The following is a 27,312-nucleotide window of genomic DNA, read 5'->3' as shown; positions in this document are numbered from 1 at the left end:
ACACTCCCGGCATTAATCTCGCGGCGCGTACTTGGTTACACGGCGACGGAAAAATTACGGCGGAGCAGCTACGAACGAAACTATACGATCTGCTCGACGCCGTGCCGCGATGTCCCGCAGGGAGACGACAATATGACGGAGAGAATTTCGTAAATCGCACGGTTAACTTCACTCGCGGACTCGCCAACAGCAACCATGGCGTCGCGTCACTACTCACTCGCGACTTTCACGAAAATCGACGATAAGATCGCGTCGCTTATGATCGCGCGATATTTTCGACACTTTGCACGACACTCCCGGCATTAATCTCGCGGCGAGTACTTGATTACACGGCGACGGAAAAATTACGGCGAAAAAGCTGTACGATCCGCTCGACGCCGCACCCGTGCCGCGATCCGCGATGTCCCGCAGGTAGTCGAACATGGCGGAATTTCGTAAATCGCACGGCCAACTTCACTCGCCAAAAGCAACCGTGGCGTCGCGTCCACTCACTCACGACATTCAGGAAAATCGACCGATATCGTCGCTTATGATCGCGCGATCTCCGCGATATTTTCAACACTTCGCACGACACTCCCGGCATTAATCTCGCGACGCGGCACGTACCTACTTAGTTACACGGCAACGGAAAAATTACTTCTTCTTCTTCGTATGTTTAATGGCCTTCAGGCAATACTGCCCCGAATACGGCCAGGGCGAACCAATAGTCTTATGAGCCGTGAGGCGTGTCTTTTTCCAATTGCATTGACGCAAGTATGAGCCGTGAGGCGTGTCTATTTTCAATTGCACTGACGCAAGTATGAGCCGTGAGGCGTGTCTTTTTTCAATTGCACTGACGCGAGTATGTGTAGTTGTGTGTGTATGTCCGCGGTGTCGGGAACTCGGGTTAATGCCGTGGGTTTGTTAGGCCCAAGGAACTGCGCGGATCACTTCCCCCTGCGGCCAACGGAAAAATTACGACTGATTACGACGAAGAAGCCGCGCTCTCAGCTCTGCACTGATGCATGGAGCGCGGGAGTCGCGGGACGCGGGCGCCGCGCCGCGGCTAACGGCTTCTCGTCAACGCGATTGGTAGGGACAAAGTGGGAGCTACAAGTGTCTAGGCACGGTGCGCGCACGGTATGCGTGACGTCAGCACGCCTCGAACCGCTCCTCTACCCCCACTACTCGTGTTTACCGCGGCGCGCACGACCGCACTTTAACGTCGCCGGCCGCCGGCCGCCGCTCTCACATCACAATATTCACAATCAGACCGCATCGCGGAATAATAATAGATAATACACGAATAAATCGCGCCCGCCGGGTCCCGGCGCGGCGGTTTAGATTACGAAAAACTGATGTATCGAATTTAATACATGTGCTTCGCGAAATTTATATAGATACCGAGGTACGTCGCATTCGATAATATATTCGATAGTATAATATTGATTATACGTTCTTTCGGACGATCAATCTCGCTTTTACCGACAATGACTCCGCGTCTCGCGTTGTGTCGCGCGACTTCGAAATTCGGAAGGAACACGGATAAAGAATTTAATTAACGATACGAATGGACGCTAAAACAACTCCGCTGTTGCGCATCAGCCGGCGAGTTATTTTTCGAGCAGAAGGGATGAATGTATTATTTGTATGGTACAAATTTTAATTTTCTTTTTTTCTTTTTTTTTTTCTTGTGGTCTTTTTAGCTTTGCTAAGGTAGCACCGCCACGATTTTCTCCGAAATGGCACGGGATACAAAATTGTTATTAGTGGTACAAATTAGTACAAAATGGGTACTAAATATTCTGATAGGTCCGGTTTGATTCTGCCGATTTGGTCCTGCTAGCTTAGAAGAGGTGTAAAAAATAAATGTATATATGTAGAAGATGATTTTGTACACAGATGGTATTCTATAAAAAACACTTAACTGTATATTATTTGCATATAATCTGATAATTTATAATTAAAATATAATCTGCATATATCGATGTTAAAAAATGTACATACACAAGCGAAAAACTAAATTCCTAAGTATTACCATTTCTTGTTATATTACTATTTTCTTTAATTTTATTATTTTATTACGGATGTGTACATTAATTTTTTAAACAATATTGCAAAGAAGTAAATTAATTTTGTTACATATATATAGGATCAAACAGTATAAAATTGTACTTAAAATAGAATAACAAGCGAAATAACTATAAGAATGTATATTATATATAGATTAATTTTAAGCTGACGAACAAGTATATAAGGACGTATTTTTTGAGACAATATTTCCTTATATATTATCTGCTAATAGATAAGAAAAGCAGAAAGAAAACAAGGAATTACATTTCTTCTACAGACAGTACAGTTCCATCAATTCAGCCAACAACTAATAATAATTAGACTTAAGACATTTTATAACAATGTAAAACACAATGACTTTCGTTATCCAGAACCGTCCACTTACATTATTTTATAACTTGTAAACAATATTACTTTTAATGTATACAATTACATACAGATTTTATATATTATTTAAAAATTTATGTAAAAAATTTAACCTTGAATTATGAACAGTGCTGAAACAGTGTTGTAAACTTGTGTTATCGCATTTATATATATCAACTTTGTATCTCTTCGAAATCGATATTTTCCATACATTAATTAAACATTTTATTATAACTTGCCTAAAAAGTGGAAAATTATATTGGTACTATTGGTATCTAATATAAAAATATATATAAATATCAGTAAAGCATGTTGTATGATCTTCTCTCCTCTTTTATTAATTTTTATTTTTATACAATTGTTGACACCGGTCATAACTTTATGAGCAACTTGACGAATTAATGTCGATTGTACTTACATACCATAATTTTAGAAATTTTTTTGTATTCGTAGTTACAATTAAAAAATTAGTAAGTAACTAATTTTAAATACATATAAGTATTTTTGATTCATTATGATTAAAAAATATATTTCCCTTTAGAGAACATAAAATCTTTTTCATTATAATGAGAAAGAGAAAGAGAGAAAAACCAGACCAGAGAGATACTCGAGGTTATCTCTCTCGAATCGCATCGCAATATCGCAAGTTCGCAAGTCGATCAAAGTCGATCTGTCGGTGTAATATCGTGGAACTGTCATCTGTCATGTCATAAGAGTCCACTCTCGGCCTCGGCATTGCTTATAAAAATGAACGTAAAAATGCGAATAATCGAAATACGTTGTCACTTTACGAGAGAACGCTTTGCCTAAACGAGACTAACGTCTTGACTTATGCTCATTTTAATATTATGTAACGATTGTTTGTATGTACTTTATTGAGTTCTAACCTCAATCTCAACAAGTGTGATGCTCGTTTTACGCGGACTCCAGAATTCAAATTCCCTCGTTGTGTTGGGTGGCCTCGCTTTGTGTCTTTTATTTATGATTCAAATAAAACAAATCTATAATAACAATCAAAAATATAACAGATATCTGAACTATAAGCAATATGTGAGATTTCCTTATATTTACATAAATATTAACAATCGCCTGCATGTAGTTAACATCTTTATTTATTCTGTAGTGTGATTTTGAAGATAAGACACATTTGACAACATTTCATACATTTCTAGATGAATGAAATAGCGACAGAATTGAGGGCAGTAGTAAAATCCATCAACAAATCATCGGCTTATGTTCATCAATTAAATGAAATGCTTACCAAGTATCGCGAAAGAGAGTCAAAGAATACATCAACATCAAGAGCTACTTTACCATCGTAAATACCTTAGGAGTTTAAATTAAGGTTGGTAAATTATATTTAAATTACAAGAGCAGGTTGTACTTGTGTCATTTAATTTTTCTCTTAATATTAAATGAATATTGAACATTGTTATAAACTCTATTCTTTCTCTATATATTAAGCTGAGTATTAAATTACAATATTTGTTTTTATTATTCATTACTTGGGTACAAATATTAAAAATTCTATATTATTGAGTATTATTTTTTATAGTTTATATTTAATACTTATCATTACTATGTATACAATCCGGGATATAAAATTATAAAAAAGAAAACATGTAATAGTTATCGACGATCAATATTAGGAAAGAATCTTAATCGTCTAAATACTCTAAATTGTTCAGTGGCATACATTGAGGGTTACTGTTTCGTCCAATATTCTCCAGCACACCATTTGGCGCGCACAGCCATGGATCCTTTGTTGTTTCTAACCAATCGGACAATCGTTTTTCAAGCTCGACAAATATGCTCTAAAATTCAGAATATATATAAAAAATTGAAAAGCATTTATTATATATATCTATTATCAAAGAGAAAGTGTGATTAGTGTAATTACAAGTTTATATCTATTACCTTTGCGGACGGTTTTGAAACTATGTTATTTAATTCTTCTGGATCATATTTTAAGTCATATAATTCCCATTCTGGTCTCTGATAATACTTCTTTAATGTCTTATACCATGGTAGAAATTGATGATTCCTTGTTCTATTTAGAAGGTCCTGCATATAATACAATGATGAATTATTTATGAATGTCTATACTAACAAATCTATTTTAAAATAATTTCAACTCCAGTAAAAAAAAAACTAATACTGTTTTCTGGATATTCTTTTTTTTCCCCCAGATTACCTGAAAAGTCGGAGATACGTAAAAGTCCTGATCGATAGGAAATGGCATTCTGTAGTTAATATTATGTATAAGTTTGTGGCGTTTAGTTCTAATCGCACGCATAGGATAATACATGGTAACTTCATGATGTGTTTGGCTAGCAAAGATTGCCGTATTATTTTCTGTGGGTTCTATAAATGGAATATTATTGATTATTTTACAGTATGATCTTTCTAATAGAAGACAGTGTATTGCATTTATATATGTATATACCTTCAAGAAGCAATGGTAAAAGTGATTTGCCAGTAAGTTGCGGAAAAGACACTTCATTGGAATCTTCATCCATGTAAGTTGCATTGAACCAATCTAATATTGTCGGTACTATGTCAAGTAAAGACGTCAAACTATATGTCACGTTGTTTTTCCTATGGCCATGGATTGGTGATGACATCATCATGGGTTCAGCTAGACCTTCAGAATTTTTTTTTTTAGTATCTACATGCTTGTATTTTTACAACGCTAATATTTTCCAATACTTGTTAGTTTTCATTTTCTCAGTACTTTAAATGTAACTAAATTTACAAACCTGGATCATATAGATTTGTACGACCATTTGGGAAAGGTATACCATTATCAGACGTATAAATCACCAATGTGTTGTTCTTGAATCCTGCATTTTCCAATTCTTCAAGAATAAGGCCAACGCCTAAAAAATTATATTCTTTTTAAATACTGTTATATATATATAATATATAAAACTTTTGCTCATAACATATTAGAAACATATATACTTGAGCATCTCTCAAATAACATTTTAGAGATACCTTTATCTAAACGTGATATTGTTGTATATTGGGCAGCAATATCTCTCCGAGCAGCTTCAGTATTCTGAACATAGTAGGGCACTTTAACTTGGTCCCATTGATAATATACTGGATTCCAATCGGGAATTGTACCCATTCCAACATCACCATTACCGAATTTTTCGCAAAAATTACCATACTCTGGATGAGTATGCCCACACCGATGTGGATCGTGGAAGGCAACATATAGAAAAAAGGGTCTGCAAAATTTTAATATACTTGAGAAAATGTTTTACAGAATAATATATAAGTAATAAGAAAACATAATTTTTTCAAGTGCACGAAACAAAATAATATGTCATCTATATTGTTTATTATACATATACACACATGACAAAAAATCGCGCTATATGTAAAATATTACTTACTGTGTTTTATTTTGTGACAGAAATTCGCGGACCAGTAGCTTTATATAAGTAATATTGCGACCTACTTGAAGAATAGAATTATTTTCTTCTGTATGCGCAAAATCAAATGGATAAACGATACTGGGGCCAACATGTTTTTTGCCAATAATTCCTGCACAAAGAAAATATTTAAACATTACGCGATAAGATAATTTATAATGCAATATTATAAATCTGTTATTCATTACCCGTTCGTATATTGTTTCTTTTTAATATTTTTGGCAAGCTTTGAATATTATCAAAAGAATTGAAATGATGAACTCCATGATGAAGACCGTACATCCCATTTTGATGACTTGGTAATCCAGTTAATATTGCAGAACGGCTATAAATACAAAATTTAAGATTTATATATCTTTATTAATTAGATTAAATTTGAATATAACAAAACTACCTTGGTGAACAGCTACTGACTGATGTATATGCATTATTGAATAGCAGACTTTCCTTTGCTAATTTATCCAAATTAGGGGTTTGACATATTTTATTCAAGTATGATCGCATTTCAAATCCTGCATCATCAGCTGTGGATTGATAAATAAATATTTCAAACAGTGACGAGTTTGACGCGAATTATATAGATTGTGAATCTAAAATTGATCTAACTGGCCTAACTGCAAAGTTATCAAAATGTATCTAATTTTTGCCAACTAAAGGAGTTTGTAACTCTTGTTCATTATATCATCTCTTACATTTGCAATTCTAATTCCTAAAGTACTTTCTTATTTTTGGAAAAAAAAAATTATATAAAGCTACAATTTATTTATTCCAATTATTCGACAAGATATTCGCAAATCACATTTATGTGTGTAAAAAAGTACGTTATGTAAATTACCCAGCAACAAAAGCACATTTTGTTGAGCTGTATTGGTTTTTCCATTTGATCCAGATAATTGCAATAAGACAATGCACAAAAGGCATAATTTATTCGAACAACTGTTCCACGGCATATCGCAATTGGGTAACACACATGTATGCGTGAGCGATACACGTCATACACGTGTGTGCGCAACGTGCATGAGAAAAGCACATGATGCACACGCAAGTACTGCCAATACGACCGATCGAAAATTTTCTGTTCTTCCGCGAAATAGCAGAGTAGCAGACACGTGATATAAGGGCTTGATTTATCTATCACGTTGTGTCTTGGCGGGCGCGGGGCGGCCCATGTGTCCGCATCGTGTGCAGACACGTGCACCGGCGCACGAGTCCATCAAACGCGAAGATTACAATCGCGCCCCGTTTCAACTGTCAACGAAAAACGTTGCAAAAAGGTCTCTGCAGCTCTGCACCGTATCTGGTACATTTTTTATCGCTCGATTGGTACATGACGTTTCAGCATCCAACATCTGGCCACATCTCACCACATCTGGCGATACTGACCACGTCACCACGTGACCACTCTGACATAGCCACACTCACTCACACAAGGCACGACTCGACACTCGACACGTCAAACCGGCCACGTATATACGTACATATACGCCTCTTTTTTGTATATATCATATTTTTTGTTGTATTTCATTTTGAATGTAACCTTTTATCGTCGCTAATCTCGCGAGTCGCGCGAAATGCTCTTGATCGCATCATGTATGTCAAAATTTTCAGCGTTACCTCCGGAAATTCCGAGTTGCTCCGAATGCGTTGGGATAGGTTACAATTACATGGCATTTCTCGGCACGTGATTTAAAATCTCACTCTTCGATAAACTCCTTCATCTCGAAGCTGATTGTAATAAAAAAAGCTGATGGCTTATAATCATCTAATATAATTTTAAAGGCATTCTCGTTTCTATTTTATTTTGTGCGCAATGTAATTATGTATTTTAGTCATTTGTGAATATTTCTGTGTGTATTAAATGACAGTATGTGTTTCAGAGAGCTCTCGAGTGGTTAAACGATATAAGATTACGTCATGTCGAACAAGATTATTTGCCTGTTTGACGTGGATGGCACACTCACCGAACCACAGCAGGTATTACGTTTTGCATACCAAAATATTCTATCTCTGAACAGTGCTATATTTCTTCTTGGACATTACAATACTATGTTATTGTTACGTTATCCTGTATCCTTATCTATTGTTTTAAAAATATATATTGTCTTTTATAGCCAATCAGTTCTGAGGTTGAAAAGTTTCTCCTAGAAACTGTAAAGAAAGAGTTTGACATTGCTGTTGTCGGAGGCTCTGATTTAAACAAGATTCGAGACCAGCTAGGTGGTAGAAATCTCTTTGAAAAGTATAAGTATGTCTTTGCGGAAAATGGCCTTATCGCTTTCAAAAATGGCAAAGCTTTACCGTCCCAAGTAAGTAGTGAGTAGAAGTAGTAGTCGTGTCTAAGGACAATGACAGATAATGCGTTTTCTTTATTAACATGTATCTTATCAATATATAAATTATAGTCGATCCAGGATATGCTTGGAGAGGATGCTCTGCAGGATTTTATAAATTTCGTCTTGCGATACATATCTGAGCTCAAGCTGCCATTTAAGCGTGGAACATTTATAGAATTCCGTACGGGCATGATGAACGTTACACCAGTAGGACGGAATTGCAGCAAGAAAGAACGCAAACAATTTCATGAATACGACAATGAACATCATATTCGTGAAAAATTCATACAGGTCCTTAAAAAGGAGTTTCCTGATTTGGGTCTGACTTACAGTATCGGTAAGTAACATGTTATATAGAAATAATTCTGTTTAGTTAATACGTGATTATAGCATAGTTAAAAATTTTAATATAATAAATTAATAATATTTATTAAATTATTTCAAAATATTATTAATTGTCTATATTTTACTATTGCAAATATCTTACTGTACTACTGAGTACTGAGATGTATAAATTAATGTATTACATGTAAATTTTAGCAAGCAAATTTATTTATTTTTTCTAAGGGGGACAAATCTCTTTCGATGTTTTTCCCATCGGTTGGGATAAAACATATTGCTTGCGTCATATCCAGGGATATGACGAAATACACTTCTTCGGTGACAAAACTGCCGAAGGCGGTAACGATCACGAGATTTACGAGAGCGATCTGACGGTAGGACACCGCGTCACTTGTCCCAAGGATACCGTGAACCAAGTGGACGTCCTTATGACACTGGTAAAAGAAAATAGGGAGAAGGAGCAGCTTAATGTTCCAATGTAATGTGTCTAAGGCCTAAAAATTATTTTTCTAGGTCGAGATAAATGTGCATTTTTAATTAGTATTGTGTACATTGTAATAGATTCACTTCACTTCTTATTTCTACCACGTATATTACATTCCTGACGATGAAAGTATAGTATTTAACTTGTATAGTTTCAAGTAGTATTTCTGAGCACTCTAAAATTCTAGGCACATCTGTTTTCACGCACATTAGAAATATATTTGTACATATGCTCTTTTGTGGTCGTTTTATTATCTCATTTGATATACAGAAGTCATAAACGTTGAATAAAAAGGTTATTGGTATTAAGAATATAGTAATTTATTTTTTGTCTGGAACAAATTCCACTCTCATAAGTCTTACATGTGCATACACGCCCACGCATATATCATTACATTTGCGCATACATATGTACACATATATATATATATATATATATATATATATATATATATATATATATATATTAAAACTACGTTAAACAATAACAATGTTAACAAAAGACAAACGTTATATAATATTTATTGGAAGACGACACAGTATGACGTAGAATGTTTTTTTTCTGCTACTGACAAGATATAAAAGGCACCTTATTAGCATATGTAAATAGTAAATATGCAAAGTTAATGCTGTAACAGCTGTCGTTGCAGCTTGCATGAAACTTTTAACATTAATTTCTTACCATTCTAGGTAAACTTTCGTTTTAAAACGTAAATGCATTTCTAATAAAATATTAGGAATATATATTAAAATTAAAATGTATGATCACTTAGTAAACGTTAACACGTATATATATTTTGTATAAAATGTGATATAAAATGTATTCCGTTCATGATATGTAAATTAAGCGTTTGTTATGGCACCGTAAGTTTTCACGCTCCTTGGTAGACAGGTACGCGCTTCGCCGCGAAAGCCGCGAGTCCTTCGATTCGGTCCTTCGTATCCACGAGCTTACTGTAGCACTGCCTCTCGATCTCCATACCGTCTTCTAGAGATACCTCCGTGCCTTTAGATATAGCCACTTTTGCCAATCTAAACGATAGAAAATTAAAAGATATATCTATAAATAAATATTGTCAGGAAATGAAAGTTCAGAGTAAAATACAAGCGTCAGAGAAACGCGTATTACTCGTGCTCGATAAGACCAAGTAGATAAACGTGTGTGGTGTGATGTGTATTATATAATACGTGAGTGATCGTATCAACGATTCTGAGTAAGCATTGTCACGTTTAAATAAGCATTGTCACGTTTGTTACGGATGATAATAATAATGATAATATTTCGCACGTTGGCATATTATAAAAAGTTCTATCCTTCGTTTTCCAATTATATTTTTTTGTTTTTTTTTATTATCTCTATCTACTCTATTGTTCTTCTTTTATATTTATATAAACTAATATTTTTATTTCTTATCCTTATCTTTATTTTACTTTGTTTATTCTTCTTATATATCTTTTTATAGTTTATATTATACATTTATTGAAATAAGTTTTTACATCAATCAATAACTCACCTAACACCAATGGGACCGTTGGGTAAAATTTCTCTTGCGATCGAAAGAGCTATTTGGTAAGCTGCATCGCCGACCTTGTTTTGCGGAACCACCTCGTTCACGAGACCAATTTCCATCGCCTGGTCACCGTCCAGAATCCGCGCGGTGTAAATCAGTTCTTTAGCCTTGGCTGTTCCGATTATCCTCGGGAGTCTCTGCGTTCCACCGGCGCCTGGTAGTATGGCTAGTTTCGTTTCTACGAGGCCCATCTTGGCCTCGGAAGAGGCGACTCTGATATCGCTGGCTAACGCGAGTTCCAATCCTCCGCCCAATGCCGCACCATCGATGGCCGATATTACCGGCGTCGGCAGGGTTTCCACGTTGGTCATGAGACCTCTCAGAGAGGACACGAATCGTAGCACCTCGGAATTATCCATTTTGAATCTCTCTCGCAGGTCTGCCCCGGCGCAAAACACTTTTGGGACCAGACTGCGTATTATCAGCACTCTCAGCTTGTTGTTTTGCCTGATGGTGGCCAATGCTTCGTCCAACTGAGAGACCAAGGTCTTCCCGAGGGAGTTACGAGCGGTAGGCCTGTTCAATCCTAATACAGCGATACCGTTGTCCTTTCCATCAAGGTAATTAATGATCACTTCTTTCGCCTCGTCCTTAGGACTTGGCATTGCGCTTGTAGTCAATGTCCTTGCGGCACAAGCACACAAGTAGCGAAGAGAGCTGGAAACTCGGACGCTTGCCACTAATGAAACCATTTTGTCGGATTTATTAGTTTACTTGCAATCTATTCTCTTTATTCTTTTTAGAATGGGAATCTGGAAAAGGGAAAAGACATTTTTTTTATCCTCGACAAAATATTTGTATCCTATCGTATTATCTCCTTTTAATCTTCTATCGTTTTTTATCGTCTATTAAACTGTATGCGATGTCTTATAGTATATTTAACATATCACTTAAGTGAATATAATATAATCTTGCAAGAAAACTTACCCGAATCCAACCGACCGGTTTCTCGACTCTCGACTCTCGCCTCGCCTCTCGCACGGCGCCGCAGCAGTCAGCACGTAGACGCGAAAAAATTTACGACGTCGTTATCCTTGATCCTATTTCGGGATTACGATGCGGCAGCAACAGGAGACTTCGCGTCGCGTCGGGACTCGGGGCGTGCGAGCTGCGAACGCTCGCGCGGGACCGCACGCACACGCGTGTATGAACGTGCAAGATTTGTTGCTTGCGAGTCGCGGGTTTTGATTTCCGCGGACGGATCGTGCCGATCGTGCGAGAATGCCTCGCTGTACGCCGCGACTCCTTGGACTGCCTTGGACTTTGCGGACCCCGGACCCCGGACCCCGGTCTCCGGTCAGAGCGGCATTGCAACAGCGGCGGTGACAGCGGTGGTGAGCGATGGGCGATGGTAGGGATAGATCGAGGAAAGTTGGAGGTTGGAGAGAGACGTAACGCGGGACGCGGGGACGACGGACGAGCCGTTCGCCGTTCAGCCGCCGCGAATCTCTCCACGTCCAAACACAACCGCGTCTCCGCGTCCAAGTCGCGGCCACGACTGTTTGCTTTTTTCACCGTTGCGTGTTGCGTTGCGAATGAAAGCAACAATCAACATTCGCACGTGTCGGTGTCGGTGTCACTGGTGTCAGATCCATCGCGCGCGTGCGCGTCGAGCGCGCGTTGACACGCGTTCCCAACGAAATGCCTATAACCTATAATTCGAGTGAAAGAGGGTGCCACTTGATTATCTGATTCTCTCTCCGGCGGGTTCTCCTCCGCAGAGATTCCTCGACCGCCCTCGACCCTCATTGATCCTGATCCGCAGTAATTCCGGTTATTCCGCACGATGCACAATCATTTCGGCTTGACATTCCATGAACTCGAGCTCGACGTACTGTATACATTTACACGTACATATCATACGCGCCCAACATACACACATTTTCATGTGAGTATTAAAGCAATAAACATTTGAGCCACAATGCAATGGAAGCAAGATATACATTTACAATTACAATAACCTAATTTAAGAATAAGAATAAGATCCATATATATAAGTTTGATAGATCAAAATAGCGAAAACTAAAGTTTATTTTTTACTTATTCTTTAATTAAAATAAAAGGAGTCTGTTTTTTTTTTTTTTCTTAAATCATACAAAGGCTCTTGGGAAATCGGTAAAGAGAAAGAGTGTTGCAATGGTCGACAGTTTTATGGTATTTTTGTACGCGCTTAATGGTGTTTACTCAAGCGCGGTAATTTTTCACTGACGCTGATACGTTCGAAGAATACAATTGACGGAAATATTCTCGGCGACAAACTAATTATGTAATGGTAATGATACTGAACGAGGCGACGTTTGCCCATAGCGAAACCGTAAATAAATTACACGTGCTATCAGCTGAGAATCGAACCATGGAGCGTATCGCCGTAATACGTTCCGAGGAAAACATTTGTATGCAAATGTGTGTTTATTTCTGGCAGTGACGACGCTGCCGCGTTAACTCCTCACTACAAGAAAGAATATTATCGGTGTAGAAATTCCTTCTACTTTTACATGGTAGTCGCGTGTGTATAATATTATTAAAAAAGACGTAGACTTTGAGATTACTGATTAACATTCAAATAAATCCGTAGATGTAGCAAAAAATATCGTACCATCGCGATGTCAACAGGAAATGATACGCGCATTTTTCGTACTTGCAATATTTGCAAGAATGTAACAGTGCAACCTCATTTATAATGAGGACGCGGTGAAAAAATGCGGTTCCCTTATGATGAAAGTTGAGAAATCCTTCGTCGATGTTATGTATATCGTTACGTTGTTGATTTAATGTATTGACACATCGATAAACGCGCGCTTAGTGTAAAGATTATTTAACTTTTAACCGCCAGTTGTACACAAAGCGCATATCTTATCTGAAACGTATGAATATATAGGTATACAGTACGTGTTTTTTATTTTATGTAGGTCTATGCACGTGCACGTGCAATTTTACTAACTGAAGCTATCTTTGTATTTTTAAATCCGCATTATTTTAATTTTTTCGCGTAGCGAAAATTAATATTGATATATGTACGTATGACGTATATGTTAATAGATATTAATATTAATTACGCAAATTTACTCGAAAAATTAATATTAATATATACAATTAACATAAAATGATATTATAAAGTGCAACGGAATGACGAAATCCTATTTTATTTGCAAAGCAGGAAACGTAAAGATCAAGGAATGTAAGGCTAAATACATTATAATCTTGTCATGTATATATTTTATATATTCTAGTGTTCTGGCAATAGATTTCTTTACATTTATCTAAACAGAAGATCAACTTAACTCACATAATGGCTTGCATCTACATACTTGTGTTTCGATAATTAACCGCATTTCCTAGAATACATATATCAGACTTTCTGAAGACGACGTACAAACTATATGACAAATAAATAAATAAATAATTAATAAATTAAGTACAGCCGAAATATTGGTCCAACGTTAAACCCGTATTATACAGGATGTCCCTCTTTCTTGGAGTCGATTTTTTCTTAGTGAAAATATTCGAGAGAAATTATCATTGATTGTAATTTTTTATCTTTAGCATAAAACGAAGACCACGTAGAATTAATTAGAATATATATTGATCGCGCCGAATATAATTATGTAATTTTTATCATATATTTTTTGCTGCAAGTTCGCCAGAAACTTGTTATTTTTACGTGTTACGTGAGAAACTATTGGTGCCTTGACATTTCTCTCGAGGAAATATCGACTCCAACGTGATCGAGCGATTTATCATCTAAAAGAAAATAACGCAGTTGCAAGTGGGACACCGTGTATACGTTTTCGATGTTACTTTCTCTCGCGAGTGCTTTGCTTATCTCGCAAGTGAAAAAAAATCGATTTATTAATATAAATCCACGTACGATTAATTCAGTCCACCGAAGTCGTCGCGCAGCTTTGGCGACTCGATTACTGATGTATACCCCGTAAAACGATATGCATCGCGTTGCATTCGATCGTCAATGAGGATTCCTTATCGATTACTGGTGGTTTCAATTGGACCAAGAAGCGGCAGGATATGTAGTTTAAGCTGCGGGTGAAACAGGCGGCGGTCGAAGCATTGACCTGGTGGCCGAGGAAAGTTTCTGCGACACCAAATGCGCGATATGCGACGATCTCTTCCACACGAACTCCCGCGTTCTGTCATGATCGTCCTGGCTTTCCACTCGAACCTGATTTTAAAGAAAAAAGAGATAGAGATAGATAGAGAGAGAAAGAAACATTCGGTTTAATACGTGAGTACAAACAAGTATTAAGCAAACAGAATAATCGCTGTTTGCTGTCGCATTTAACCGTTTCGTGATGTCACATCGGCCTTCAAGTCTCAGGCTGAATTTCGCGTCGAGTTAAAACAAACCATCGGCGTCGCTTTTGAATCAAATTAATCCAAACATTCTTACTTTGTTTAATATTTAACACACTGACAATGAGTGCACTGATTGGTGTAATATCGATATACATAATATTAAATTAATATAATTTAGATCTGTATTTGAATTTGCATTAATAATACAACACGAGGGATTTATTATTTATTAATCACAACTTAGAATATATCAATTCTAGTAGTATTAGTAAAAACAGCCAGCAAGATTAAGAAATATTGAAGAAGGTTTTTAAGAATTTAGCGCGTACGGTCAAAATCATCTGCTACATACAAACGTGTCGTGTCTATCTGCTTATTGACTTGACATTCCTGTTCCGTGGTATTTACATATTGCTATAACTGTTTTTCCCCTCTATCGACGTACCTGTTTAGGTTGCAAAACCCGAATAGAATGCAGCGTCGCCGCACCGCCGTGCAACACACGCAGGCTCAACTTGCCAGACATCTCGGCCGTGGTAGCGGTCGCGCTCCTCAATTCCTTCTTCGCAGCCCTGCCAAACTCCTTCTCGACCTTCAGCACCAGTGGTCCCAGGCTGAACTTGGTCTTGATTGTCGTGTGATCGCTCATCATGTTCACCGATACGTCTCCCGTCCTCTGCAAGGACGCCAATCCGTACAGGGTGGCTCTCGCTTTCGGTCTACTCTTAGACTTGGTCTAAAAATCACGAGAAAACCCACTGAATACTCATTCTCGTCCACGTCAAGCACGTGTGCCATTTTCAAATATCTACCTACAGATTCAGATATAAATTTAAATGATAGAAAAGACGTGTAACATTCGCCAATATTTATCATATATTCAATTTTTAATTACTTTGTTCTTGTTGCTGCTGCTGCTTTGATTCTTCGTCCTGTTCTTCGTTCGTTTGCGGTTCTTATTAGAGTTCTTGTTCTTGTTGGACGTACGTCTGTTGCTAGATCTCACGCTGGTTTCTGTGCGAGATTCCAGTGAAATTGGTTCCTTTTCCGTTAAATTCGTTTGCGTTACAGCAGATTCACTGGTCTGCGTGACTTTCTGTAAACATGAATCGTACATATACGCTGAACGCTGAACGCTGAACATATATAATATTTGCCGAAGATGCATAAGCTCTCGAAATTTACAAATTTAACAAGTTTACTGATTAATTCTTCGATGAATTTAGAGTCAATCTTTATTTTATAAAAAAATTCCGAAGTTCTAACATTGGCTTCAAATTTTTTATGTCTTTGAACAACGAAGCTTCATCATTTAATTAGACTCCAAAAATTTAATTGGTGGTTTTTCATTTTTAGAAAGCTACTAATGTCTCGATATTGTCATTAAAATTCGATATCATAAAGTCAATATTCTGCGACATATAAATTATTTCAGTCACCAGAAATCATACCTCGATGTCATTTTCATTGTCATTCTTTTCGGTAACAACGGAAGCGTCGATCGGCCTTGAGGCGCTCTTTCTGGTGCCATTTTTAGTACCCTTCCTCTTGGTCTTATTCTTGTTCTTGCTCGTTTTGGAGCTTGCATTTGGACTCGTCAGTTTCACGGTCACCGGCTCATAATTGGCGCGCAGAATGTTGTTAATTTTGCCGAGAATATTGTCGACGAAACGATTGTATTTTGCCACGTAAATTGCTGGCACGTGACCACTCGATTCGGAATCCATGCCACCTAAACCATTGATAGAAATTGTATCAGTTTTACAGTTTCTACTTTCCCGGATATTCCTCGCGCGAAAGTCCATGCGGAAACGTTTTCTTCAACATTTTCTTCAACAGTATTCGCATTCTGAAATTGTTCTAGTTGCGACACTCTATCATGAAGTATATTAATTTTTTTTATCACGAATAAAATTATGATTCAAAATGATTAATTATTTTAGACTTTGCGAGTCTTTGATTAATTTCTATTGGTGGCGGTGATCAGATGAGTACATCTGATTACGTTGACCTGTAAAATTGGGCCTGTGTAAATTCTATATATTGTATAATTACAAATGCTACTATTCCATGTAATTATGTTACAAACTAATTCTGTAACTTTATAAATTTTGTGCTGCCATCACCGCTACCAACCCAAGCATTGCTTGGCAACCTCTACTCTTTTCCGAAAGCCATCAGTTTATGACTGGTGAATCTGCAAAGTTATACCAAAATCACTCGTTATCGACCTAGAGCCCCAGAGATCGCGAGAGTCCATGTTCTATGAAAAATGTTCGATTCGAGGTAAACAGAGGGGGAGAGAGAGCGACTTTGGGAATGCGCCCCGATTGCGTCCTTGAAACCACTTTTCGTGAGGTCATTTCGTCTCGTCCGGGTCATTGACCAGGGTGGGACCGTGCCCGGCGTTGCCTTCCGCAGCTCGACGCACCGTCTCTGGGTTTTAATGAAGGGAAACGCGTTCCCCTCCCCGCCGCGCCGGTTACCTTGAAAGGAAGCCGGCACGGCGCGGCTGTTGCCGATCGAGGAGGAGCCTACTTAAAGCGACGACAATGTTAACGGTATATCGGAATCCTTCGGCGCGGCCAAACTGGTCCCCGATCTAGGCCGTGACCTCCTTCCTCGCTACATAACTCACCTACAGACCCATCTAGCCGCGCGCGGGTCCATCCAACTGCTGCCTACCTAAAAACTCTCCCCCGGTCGTTGCACCTCTCGCAGCACGTAAGCACGACTTTCTTTCGGACGTCATGATGCCGTGCCACGCCGCGATGAAAATCTCATGCCACGGACAATATCAAGGTCGTCTACTTCTGGCACAGTCGAATGCCGAGGTCTCGGTTGAGGTCTGATCGGCGGGATCGCTTCTCAATAACGCGTGCACGATAATAGCCTCTTTATATTCTCGGAAATCTTTGGCGTACTTTAAATAAAGGAATCCTTTACGCGACACGACTCAACTAAAATAGTTTATATCGAGCGACACTTTAACGGTTTTAAAACGAAAATGACATGATACAATAAAACATTACAAATAAAAAATGTATGGCACACGATCGAAGGTTTATCTTTCTGGACTAAATGCTCGTTAAAACTTTAATCAAAGATTTGACAGAATCAAATAACGAACATTTTATATGAGACCCTGATGATTTTTATTCGAAATTATTCTTTAGAATTAACTTTTTTTCATTGAATACGAGAACACTACGTAGACTCTTGAAAAATATGATTACTTAACATCATCTTGTTATATATCTAGTGGATAGAAGTAAACGGTGTTTCTTAATTATGTTTCATAATTATGACTTTGATCTTTATCTGGTTCTTACTTTCAGATCTTTAATATCTTCACAACAATTATTTTCAAACGACATTATAATATTTCATCCATTGAAATCAAATATTCCAAGAAGAAATTACTCGATACGTCATTAATTTTGTGTAAGACATAAACCGGTTTTTTTCTTCAATCATCTCACCTTCGAGGAACGAAACAGGTCAGTCACACACACACGCACGCACATACACGGAAAGATTAAGAGCAATCGTATACTAAATCACGGTTTAGGCGTGCCACGTGACAGATATCGAAGGACATCGGCTTCATAACTTGAGCTGTGGGTCAGGGTCGCAGTCGGAGGAGGCTCTTCCGGTACATCGCTTGCGCGTTCTCCAGGTCGGTGACCTCGTTTCTTTTTTGACCGGTTGCTCCCGGTGAAAGCCGAGAAAAAATTTCAACGCGGTCACACCTTTGTTGGATTTAACCCGACACTCATGTAGAAAGTTAATTGGATGTAGCGCGTGACGGTTAATTAAGAATCTCCGTTCATAAACTGATGGCGGCGATTCCTTCGATCGGCATCGAAGTCGAACCTTCGGCAGTTTTGTTCCTGCTACTTCCTTGTTTTAAGTTTTACCCGTGAATTGAAGACCGAATACACGGAAATAGATATGTGTGATATGTAAACGCACGCGTGGTGTCGGTTGTAACAAAAACCAGCGAAAGATGAAAAAAATCAAAGTAGAGCTACTAAAAGTATGGCTAATATGTATAGAACAAATCACATAAAAGCGAATTATTTGAGATAGATTCTACGAAAATATCAAACTACGAATGAAAAGAAAAGAAAATCTATATGATAGCGCTCTAATAAAAAAAGAGAGAGGTGTGCAGAACTGCAGAGTATGCTGCCGGACCACATATTTCTTTTTTGGTCATTAGCTACTTTTCTTATAAACTACTAATTAGTTACTAACTACTAATTTTACTGTCTACTTGGAGGTGCAAAGGTACGGGAGATTAAGAAACATGGATGTGGGACAAATGTAGGAATGTCGTGCTACTGTCCAGGTACACGTTGTTGCAGTCGATTGTCCAAAACCGTCCACCAAACACGCGATCACCTACTGGCAGGTAGAAAATACAGCTGAAGCGACAGCAAGCATGGGTGGCTACGATCTCGTGAGAACCGAGTGATAAAAAAAAGCAAGTAGGGTCGACGTGATGCAAGATGTCAGGAAAAGAGAAATGTGCCGCTATCTATTGAATGCATTCAAATAGCCAGGCGGGTTACTATGCACGTCACGTCACAAGGAAACGGAGAACACACCCTTTCCTCACCCGGAGATCGAGATCGATAATTTCATCGAGAAAATATAAATTCCAATGTCACCGACACGCAAAAGCAACTCCACGTTCATCAGCAACGGTCGTTCGGTTTTTCTCGCGTCTGCGTCTGCGGCATCGAAAGTCGATCCGAACCGAAATTATCCCAATCTCCAGCTCCGAGCGAAAGAGAACCGCGATTTGAGATTTCTCGAAGGAAGGAAAACAGAGAGAATTCATCCTCCTGGATCACGTGTAACGCGAGTGTATCTGGACACAAACACGTACGACTGATTCAATGCGACTGGACAATGGTGAATGAAATAAATAGGCGGTACACATTACTTTGTAAAAATAATAAATTATTTGTATTTTGCAATCCAGAACGGACAATGTCTCTGTACAAGTCTTGGTCTAGAGTAGAGAAACATCGTAAAAAAGACATATCTCTCGATTCGCGCGGAGCACGCGACACCGTCATCGACCGTGTTTAATCTGGCAGGTGGTAGACAACTTAAAACAAAAAACGCGATATAAAATATAAATCTATGCAACGTAAAAGAATTTTTAAAATTAGATATGTATTTACACTAAAAATCGTGAATCGTTGAATCATCTGCCAGATTAAGCATCTTATTGCTAATTCGACAGAACAGAAACAGGACGAGATTAATTTCTCATTCTGTTTTCTAATGTAGGCGATTTCGATGTCTCTTGATCCTGTAGACGAGACTAAATGATATCTCTAGATCTCGGTCTCTCTTTCTCTCTCATGCACGCGCATTCCCCTTCCGTTCTCTTCCTTTCTATCTTTCTCTCTTTCTCTTTTTTTATTCCTCATTCAACTGACAGTAAGCTGGATCACGAATGTTGGAAAAAGGAGGAAAATACGTGACGTGAGGTCACCAAGCCAAAGCATTTCAATGCTACTTCATGCAACACAAGGATCCAAAAAAATACTAAAAGTTTCGGAAAAATCTAAAAGCCTAAAAAATTAGCACGTCTCTTAAATAACAAATTAACCAAAAAATGTTTAAAAGATCAGAGAGAAACCGAAGGACTACAAAGAGACCGGACGTGTCAGTCTATGGTGCGGTGCGACTTGCGATGTGACTTTAAATAGAGATATTGCCGTTAATAAATATAATAAATAACTAACGCTGAAGATAATTTAAAGTTAAATGATTGTTTAGTGCATGAAACTGAAGTAGCAGAAAATTTTATTCTGCTCGCGCGGAAATTTATTAGCGCGGACTTTCTGTCTCATTGAATAACTTGTCGAAAAGATTCCTCAATACAATCGCCCGATCGAGAAACTGTCACGTGGACATAAAAAAAAATTCTCCTTCTCCTCGTTCTTCTTCTTGTCATCACACTAAGAATATTATAAGTATTTATGTTAAAAGAAGGAATTATATATATATATATATATGTATATATATAACGAAAAAAATTAAAGAAAAATTATATACATAAATTATACACATTATCTCTCGATACTAAAAAATTTATTAAATTTCTAAAAACGTAAATGATAATTTTTTCAATGTTTAATTTGAATCGACTTAGCAAATTAAAAATAATATCGACAAAATTGATATTTATACGTACATTACTCATTGCTATATGCAAAATATAAAGAGATAATAAAAACATAATTTAAGAACGGCAAGATCGATCAGTACAGCAATAATACTCTCTTGCGCTTTTTTTAGATTATGAGATTCGTTTCATTCACAATTTTTTCTCACAAAGGCGCGGTTATTATATTTAAGAGGTATAAAACTACCCTTTAAAACATGCCCCCTTTAAGGAGATGTGAAAACGAAGCGAAATAAATAATTTTGCTCCACGAGCGAGCATCACGATCGGGCGTAGTCGCTCTAATAATCGATCTCGTGAGACCGACGTGAGAACGCTCGATGGAATCAATCGGCAGACAGCCATCGATGTGCGATGACTGCCACGAAACTTCCAAGAAATTCTCGTGCCAAGAGTCAAACAACTCGGCGGCAAAGAGAGCGCGCGAGGTCAAAGGATCACGTTGCATCCGATCATTTGTCATCCGGCTTTCTCGGCAACTCGGTCTAAACCCTCTTCGACACCGAAGCGGAAGAAGACGAAGAAGAAGAAGAAGAAGAAGAGGATGAAGAAGAGGAAGAGACCAGCCGTGCGATCGACTTGCGCGACTTGCGAGTGTGCTTGACGTTATGTTTCTTAGCCTTCTTGCCCTTGAACTCACGTGCGTGCCTAGCGTCGGCGATGTCGGCGATGTCTTCCACTGGGTCGTCGTCGTCATCGTCGTCATCATCGTCGTCATCGTCGTCGTCGTCGTCGTCATCGTCGTCGTCGTCATCGTCATCGCCCGTGATGTCCAAGTCTACATCGTCATCGTCATCATCGTCATCGTCGTCGTCCTCGTCGCTGGACGGAGCAGCCGCCGCGACGCCGCCGGGCGAAGCCGGTGCCCCGACGGCCTGGACTGATACCGGATTCGAGACGGACTCGGCACCTTCGAGCGTTGACTCGTGCACATTGGATGCAGCTTGACCCTCGGCGTCACCCGCCTCCTCATCCTCGTAGCTAGCGGCATCGTCCTCGGACGTTTCACTCGACGCGGCATCCTCCGCAGCTTCCTCGGCGGCCGCTTGATTCAGATCAGCCGCTACGGCGAGCGGCACCTGCGGCGAATTGACGGGGGTGGATGGAACTGTCGCGGCAGGTGCAGCGGGTGCCGGTACAGCGGCGGCTTCATCCTCGTCATCATCGTCGTCATCCTCTCCTACAAGTTTACAATGGCACATTGCAGATATGGTCGGTGGATAATATATTTCATATATTTTAGCAGGGTATGTGTGTGTTATCATTATTGGATCGGGCGAAATGAATGATGAATTATGTAACTAAAGTGGAACTTGACTTGAAAATTAATTAGAAAATTGCACGTAGTGGACGTGATTAATATTTCTCGAATTATTAAAAAAATATGACGTAAATACAGAGAGAAACGTTACTGCCGCCACATCATTAAAAAATAAATAAAAAACATTGCAAAACTGTACTTACAAAGTGTACATGTTACAAATTTATTATCTTTCACAAGTTCACGCATTCGTGATTTTAACGCAATCTGCATAAGAGACGGCCGGGGATCGAGAGAACTCGGATTATCTTTTGGTATTCAGGTCAATGCGAAGAAGTAGCGCGTAGAAATTTTTTTTCCGAACCGAGATCGCTGTCGATTTATGTTAATTTGGACGAGTCAAAGTACCCTGTACCGTTATAACGCGCGAGCATATGTGAGTGAGAAAGAGAGATTCTCACAGGCAATACGAAGCTTCGCGTTTACATAACGGTGTGTGTCAGTTTGCAAGAATTTCTATTGTCTAAGATTCGCCGGAAAAGAAACTGATGCGAAACCGACGCTACGTATGCGCGAATCGAAGAAAAGAGAAAAAGAATCGATTCGTTGTTGAGCTCTCAAGTAGAAACAAGTTATAGTTTACACGTGATTTATCATCCGATAGAAGAGAAACAAATTAAACTGTTTATAAATTGGCAAGTAGATGCATTTAGGAGAAATTTAGCAAATGTTTATTCATATTAAGTTTCTGTTATCTTCCCGTGTTTTATATATATATGTAAAAGTCTTGACAGTTTATTAGGCAAAACTGCTATTTGAATATCAAGTTTATGTGTAACTGTACACTTGTTAAGATACATATTAATTAAATGAGAAATACTGCCGAATTAAGATTATTTATATTTACGAATCTTTAATGTCCCACTTGAAATTTACTTCTGTATTCTCTTATCTTTTATTAAATTTTTAAGCCAAAATCTTCTTGAGCACATTCTGAACAATGCAGTCGATTTCTCACCTCCAAGTATGTCTTCAATGAAACGCTCCAAGTAATCACCGTCATCATCGTCGTCGTCGTCGTCATCGTCATCGTCATCGTCGTCATCGTCGTCGCCGGTGATATCTAAATCGATGTCGTCATCATCGTCGTCGTCGTCATCGTCAGCAGGGGCTGGTGCCGCGGGCGATTGCCTGCCGGTCGCAACAGCATTCTGAGTCGACACCTTGCTGTCAGCGATCTTGGGCACCGGCGAGGCGAGTGCCCCTATCGCCAGACAGCACAGCAACGTCAGCACTGCCGCTAGTCTCATGGCTCTGCAAAAGGACGTAGACGTACAAGGATGTAGACGTACTTGTCATTTTTAGAACAGGTGTTACGCATAAATATAACTAATCATCTTTTTCAACGTTCAGAATTAAAAATAACGCGAAATAAGAATTGCGCGATGTACTCTCCACGCGAGTAAAGTTTAAAAACTTCATGCTCATTATTTATAATCGTATTCTCATTTACGTTTGCAAATCACTTATTCTCATTAGCTCTTAAACATCGATTAGCGATCTCTTCTTAGGAACGGTGACATTAGGTGGAATTGATTAGATCCTCTCTTTCTCTCTCTCTCCCTCTCTCTGATGAATCCTACTAATAATCCTTTTATTAAATAAATGCGAGAAGTGCAGTCGATTTGGGACATTTTACTGCCTAGGTATTACCCGGGGTCACCGATAAAATAACAGGAAGATAATGTTTCGCTCATGTGTTACCCGTTACGAACGACACGTGCGACTTGGTAGAACGTTATTCTAGGCACGATGAGTGCGAGATACGGTAACCCGGACTATATACAAGTTAACCGTAAGGAGTTGCGCCTTTTTCCGCCTGCAGAAGAGACACTTTTCGTGCCGTGACCAGCGATCAATCGCGCGGTCGCGAGGTAGACAGTTCCCATAGCATCTCGTAGCATTCCCGAGCGTATGCTTTCAACTTTCGGAGCACGAGTACGCGAAACGTCGCGCGATGAGATTTACGAGCCGCATTGCAATAAACCGGATGTCTCGATTTGAAGGGAATAGGCGTTACGGATAGAATAACAACGGTAGTCGACGACGTCTTCGTGCATCTTCTAGTCATTTCACAGTCGAATCTATATAGAAAGCAAGGGAGAGATTGAAATAAGGATAAATGTATAAGTGAATACTACTGTGAGATGCCGGGTCGACAAAGGATACAAATTTACATACAATGCAGAAATAAATCGCTTTTCAATCTATATAACTAATCTATCTTACAATTTGATATTTGAAGAGGATGATTGATATCATCTTGTCGCGATTCTCTCGTGATAGAATTTTGATTTCCAATTCTCTTTCCTTTCAAGATCCCAATATTCTTTCTACTGACGGAAACAGTTGCACGTATTCCTTTTTTTTTTTGCGGAGATTGAAAGATGTTGATATCGATGAAAATACAAATAGAACTTTTTAAAACCTTTGTTACGTAAAAGGGTGACCGTATCAAAAGTTAAGTAAATTTTTCGCCTTTTTTAATATAACTATTGATAATAATAAATAGATGAATAAGAAATTCATAAAAAAAATTAATCACAAATACACGATTAATTTTGATTCAAAATTCTTGAAATTTTCTTCTATTAACTTTTCTCGAAAAGCACATATAAGTAATTTTTCCATTGTTTTCGATTGTAAAAAGAGTAATCGAATAATTTATCTGTTACCTTTCGCTAAAAAAAAGGTAAAAACGTGGAACTACTCAAGTTGCCTCACATTAGCTTTAGAGAATCCACGATCTGATAGCAATGGCGCGGCGCGACGGCGCTGGTACCCGGACCCGGAAGTAACCCTGCGACGGAATCAAGAAGAGACTGAACCAGACCAGGAACCAAGTTCACAACGAATCCTCCAGACGCGAGTACGCCACACGAAAAATACCGGTTACCTCACTGTATTAGCGTCGCACACAGTATCACTCAACCCTCAAAGAAATCTTCCCTTCGATTAATTCGATCGGACAGTGAAGGAACAGGATTGACACGAGAAAGGGGATGGACACCAACGCGGAGTCGGTCAAGGTCGTTGGTAGGTCCGGCTACCGGAAATCTCGTTCTCCGTTCCGATACGGTTCGACAAGGTGGCGGGCACTTTGTTCTCCACTTTGCTGGGTATCCTGGATATCCCTTGGGGACTCACCTCTCTCGGTCTTTCTTCCTCTCTCTTTCTCTCTACTCTCCTTTTCTACGTCTTCTCGAGGTAGACGATCGACGATCGACGATGACACGCGTATACGTCCCGGTTCTTCCACCGATCGATCCACCGAGCGGCCCGGTGAGAGTGTTAAAACAGACGAGGCGGTCGCGATGCGACCCTTTTATACCGACCCGCACCTCCACCTCCTTTCATACTCCTTCGTCGTCCTCCTTCTCGTCGTCGTCGTGCTCTTCCTGCGTTTATTCACATCATACCTATCTACCTGCCTACCTATCTTCTCTTCTCCACGTGGCTCGATCGAGCGTTTTCTCCCTTTCTGAGACGTGCATCGTGCATGAGCATATTATACACACGAGCATTTTACACTCGTCAAGATTACAGAGTCTCAGAGAGCTTCCGCATCCACTCGCAGAGGAAGAGAGAAGGAGGGAGGGAAGGAGGAAAAAAATATAGCAAGTACTTGTTTAAATTTTCTCTCTGGTGTTAGTGTGTGTGTTTTTCTCACCAATTCCCACTTTCCGTAATACCCATTCTTATATCTGATATCTGATATCCTATTTTTTACATGATCATATTTATTTCTCCCATATCATAAATCGTGCTTTATTTTATATATTTTTAAATATATTCTATATATATATTTACATTTTTAATTATTCTTGACTCAAAAATTCAGTTACATCTTCAGTATTACAGTAAAATCTTCAATTTGCGCGCATTAACTATATATTATTTCAACGACGAAAAAAAGAGACATGCGTAAAAAGATTGTAATATTTTACGATTCTTCGGATTTTTCAGAATTTTGCGATCTTTAGATTTATTTAAACTGCTAAATTTTCTTGATTTTCAAGATTACCTGACTGGACATTACTCAAAGGTGAAATTCTGCGATAACTACGCGCATGAAAATATATTGCGAGAAAGAGCATTAAATGCCCTCTCGTAAAACAGATCTGCAATAAATCAAGCGCGCATTAAAAGATCATTGTCACTCTCGCTCCTTCTGGCGAAACTTAACGTTTTAATACTTCGTTTGATGACGCTGCTTATTTGATGTGCTACTTTCGTGATAAATAATGCATTACCCGGACCGACATTGCCGGGATGTTTCGATCTTGAGATGGCTAATTAGCAGCAGTTGCTTCGCGCATATGGATGATTGGTGCTGCTTAATGCGAACGATCGCAGATATAAAATGATTGCACTGATTAATTGAACAATCGTATTTTGTGTGTCGGACATATTTATTGAGAAGGACTTTCTTACTATATGTTCAATGTCGAGTTAACAATCTGGCAATACAAGACGATTATTATGGTCACGACTAATCACGAAAATAATAAGAGACGATTAACTTAAAGAATTAATTTTGCTAAAGGCGTTAAAATTTAGCTTCTTCAAAATAACAATGATATTTATAACAAATATTAGTTACATAATTATAATAATACTATATAGCTACGACAGTTACCTCTCTACGTTTTCTACGTTCCATACACGTTATTCATGTATAGTTTTTGTTGATGTTTCAGATAAAAATGACATTTTGCAATTATATAATAAGACAAACTTGACATAAACTGATGAATCCTTTCGGCGATATAGAAGAGAGCGAGAGTGTGGGCTCGCTCTTCTCTTCCCTGATCCGTTTTGTAGTGTTGAAGCCTTAAATGAGCATATTTATATGACCTAAATAATTCCAATACCAATC

General features: G+C 38.6%; 4 protein-coding genes across 15 annotated transcripts; 1 reads left to right on the top strand and 3 right to left on the bottom strand.

The window, feature by feature from the left end:
* Positions 1-3,889: 3,889 nt before the first annotated feature.
* Sgsh (N-sulfoglucosamine sulfohydrolase) lies at positions 3,890-6,832 on the bottom strand. Its single transcript, XM_071795425.1, has 10 exons — positions 6,697-6,832; positions 6,256-6,385; positions 6,050-6,186; positions 5,823-5,973; positions 5,416-5,654; positions 5,178-5,297; positions 4,865-5,062; positions 4,613-4,782; positions 4,336-4,482; positions 3,890-4,232 (listed from the first exon to the last, which is right to left on the bottom strand). Exons 1-10 carry the CDS (start codon positions 6,809-6,811, stop codon positions 4,077-4,079), a joined length of 1,563 nt encoding a protein of 520 aa, XP_071651526.1. The 5' UTR covers positions 6,812-6,832; the 3' UTR covers positions 3,890-4,076.
* On the top strand, positions 4,813-9,491 carry Pmm2 (phosphomannomutase). 11 transcript variants are annotated; one of them, XM_071795444.1, is made up of 5 exons: positions 4,813-4,937; positions 7,739-7,835; positions 7,973-8,167; positions 8,264-8,531; positions 8,762-9,491. In XM_071795444.1, exons 2-5 carry the CDS (start codon positions 7,776-7,778, stop codon positions 9,016-9,018), a joined length of 780 nt encoding a protein of 259 aa, XP_071651545.1. In that variant the 5' UTR covers positions 4,813-4,937; positions 7,739-7,775; the 3' UTR covers positions 9,019-9,491. The 11 variants fall into 11 exon arrangements, with proteins under 11 accessions (XP_071651545.1, XP_071651547.1, XP_071651546.1 ...); XM_071795446.1 differs by lacking the exon at positions 4,813-4,937 and adding an exon at positions 5,511-5,652; XM_071795445.1 differs by lacking the exon at positions 4,813-4,937 and adding an exon at positions 6,994-7,135.
* Positions 9,051-12,303, bottom strand: LOC139823122 (methylglutaconyl-CoA hydratase, mitochondrial). The gene is made up of 3 exons (XM_071795435.1): positions 11,518-12,303; positions 10,534-11,342; positions 9,051-10,051 (listed from the first exon to the last, which is right to left on the bottom strand). Exons 2-3 carry the CDS (start codon positions 11,280-11,282, stop codon positions 9,892-9,894), a joined length of 909 nt encoding a protein of 302 aa, XP_071651536.1. The 5' UTR covers positions 11,283-11,342; positions 11,518-12,303; the 3' UTR covers positions 9,051-9,891.
* Positions 12,304-13,616: 1,313 nt separating this feature from the next.
* On the bottom strand, positions 13,617-26,066 carry LOC139823115 (uncharacterized). Of its 2 annotated transcripts, none has more exons than XM_071795422.1 (7): positions 25,581-26,066; positions 23,392-23,687; positions 22,023-22,292; positions 16,353-16,633; positions 15,797-15,997; positions 15,347-15,637; positions 13,617-14,767 (listed from the first exon to the last, which is right to left on the bottom strand). In XM_071795422.1, the coding sequence occupies exons 2-7, from the start codon at positions 23,681-23,683 to the stop codon at positions 14,621-14,623; spliced, it is 1,482 nt and encodes a 493-aa protein (XP_071651523.1). In that variant the 5' UTR covers positions 23,684-23,687; positions 25,581-26,066; the 3' UTR covers positions 13,617-14,620. The 2 variants fall into 2 exon arrangements, with proteins under 2 accessions (XP_071651523.1, XP_071651522.1); XM_071795421.1 differs by having other exon boundaries at positions 21,753-22,292; positions 25,581-26,050.
* Positions 26,067-27,312: the final 1,246 nt, after the last annotated feature.

This window comes from Temnothorax longispinosus, chromosome 12 (assembly GCF_030848805.1).
Source record: "Temnothorax longispinosus isolate EJ_2023e chromosome 12, Tlon_JGU_v1, whole genome shotgun sequence".
In the NCBI taxonomy this organism is placed as follows: Eukaryota; Metazoa; Arthropoda; class Insecta; order Hymenoptera; family Formicidae; genus Temnothorax; species Temnothorax longispinosus.
The sequence above is the reverse complement of the archived record's forward strand: the minus strand, read 5'-3'. Positions and strand labels throughout refer to the sequence as shown.

Coding starts and splice junctions, on each gene's coding strand:
- Pmm2 (XM_071795444.1), top strand. CDS start 7,776: ATGTCGAACAAGATTATTTGCCTGTTTGACGTGGATGGCACACTCACC. Junction 7,836..7,972: donor CACTCACCGAACCACAGCAG/GTATTACGTTTT, acceptor TGTCTTTTATAG/CCAATCAGTTCTGAGGTTGA. Junction 8,168..8,263: donor GCAAAGCTTTACCGTCCCAA/GTAAGTAGTGAG, acceptor TATAAATTATAG/TCGATCCAGGATATGCTTGG.
- LOC139823122 (XM_071795435.1), bottom strand. CDS start 11,282: ATGGTTTCATTAGTGGCAAGCGTCCGAGTTTCCAGCTCTCTTCGCTAC. Junction 10,052..10,533: donor AACGGTCCCATTGGTGTTAG/GTGAGTTATTGA, acceptor TCTATCGTTTAG/ATTGGCAAAAGTGGCTATAT.
- Sgsh (XM_071795425.1), bottom strand. CDS start 6,811: ATGCCGTGGAACAGTTGTTCGAATAAATTATGCCTTTTGTGCATTGTC. Junction 6,386..6,696: donor AAATGTGCTTTTGTTGCTGG/GTAATTTACATA, acceptor ATCAATCCACAG/CTGATGATGCAGGATTTGAA. Junction 6,187..6,255: donor GTCAGTAGCTGTTCACCAAG/GTAGTTTTGTTA, acceptor TTGTATTTATAG/CCGTTCTGCAATATTAACTG.
- LOC139823115 (XM_071795421.1), bottom strand. CDS start 23,683: ATGAGACTAGCGGCAGTGCTGACGTTGCTGTGCTGTCTGGCGATAGGG. Junction 15,998..16,352: donor ACAATGAAAATGACATCGAG/GTATGATTTCTG, acceptor TCATGTTTACAG/AAAGTCACGCAGACCAGTGA. Junction 14,768..15,346: donor GGGTTTTGCAACCTAAACAG/GTACGTCGATAG, acceptor CTTTAAAATCAG/GTTCGAGTGGAAAGCCAGGA.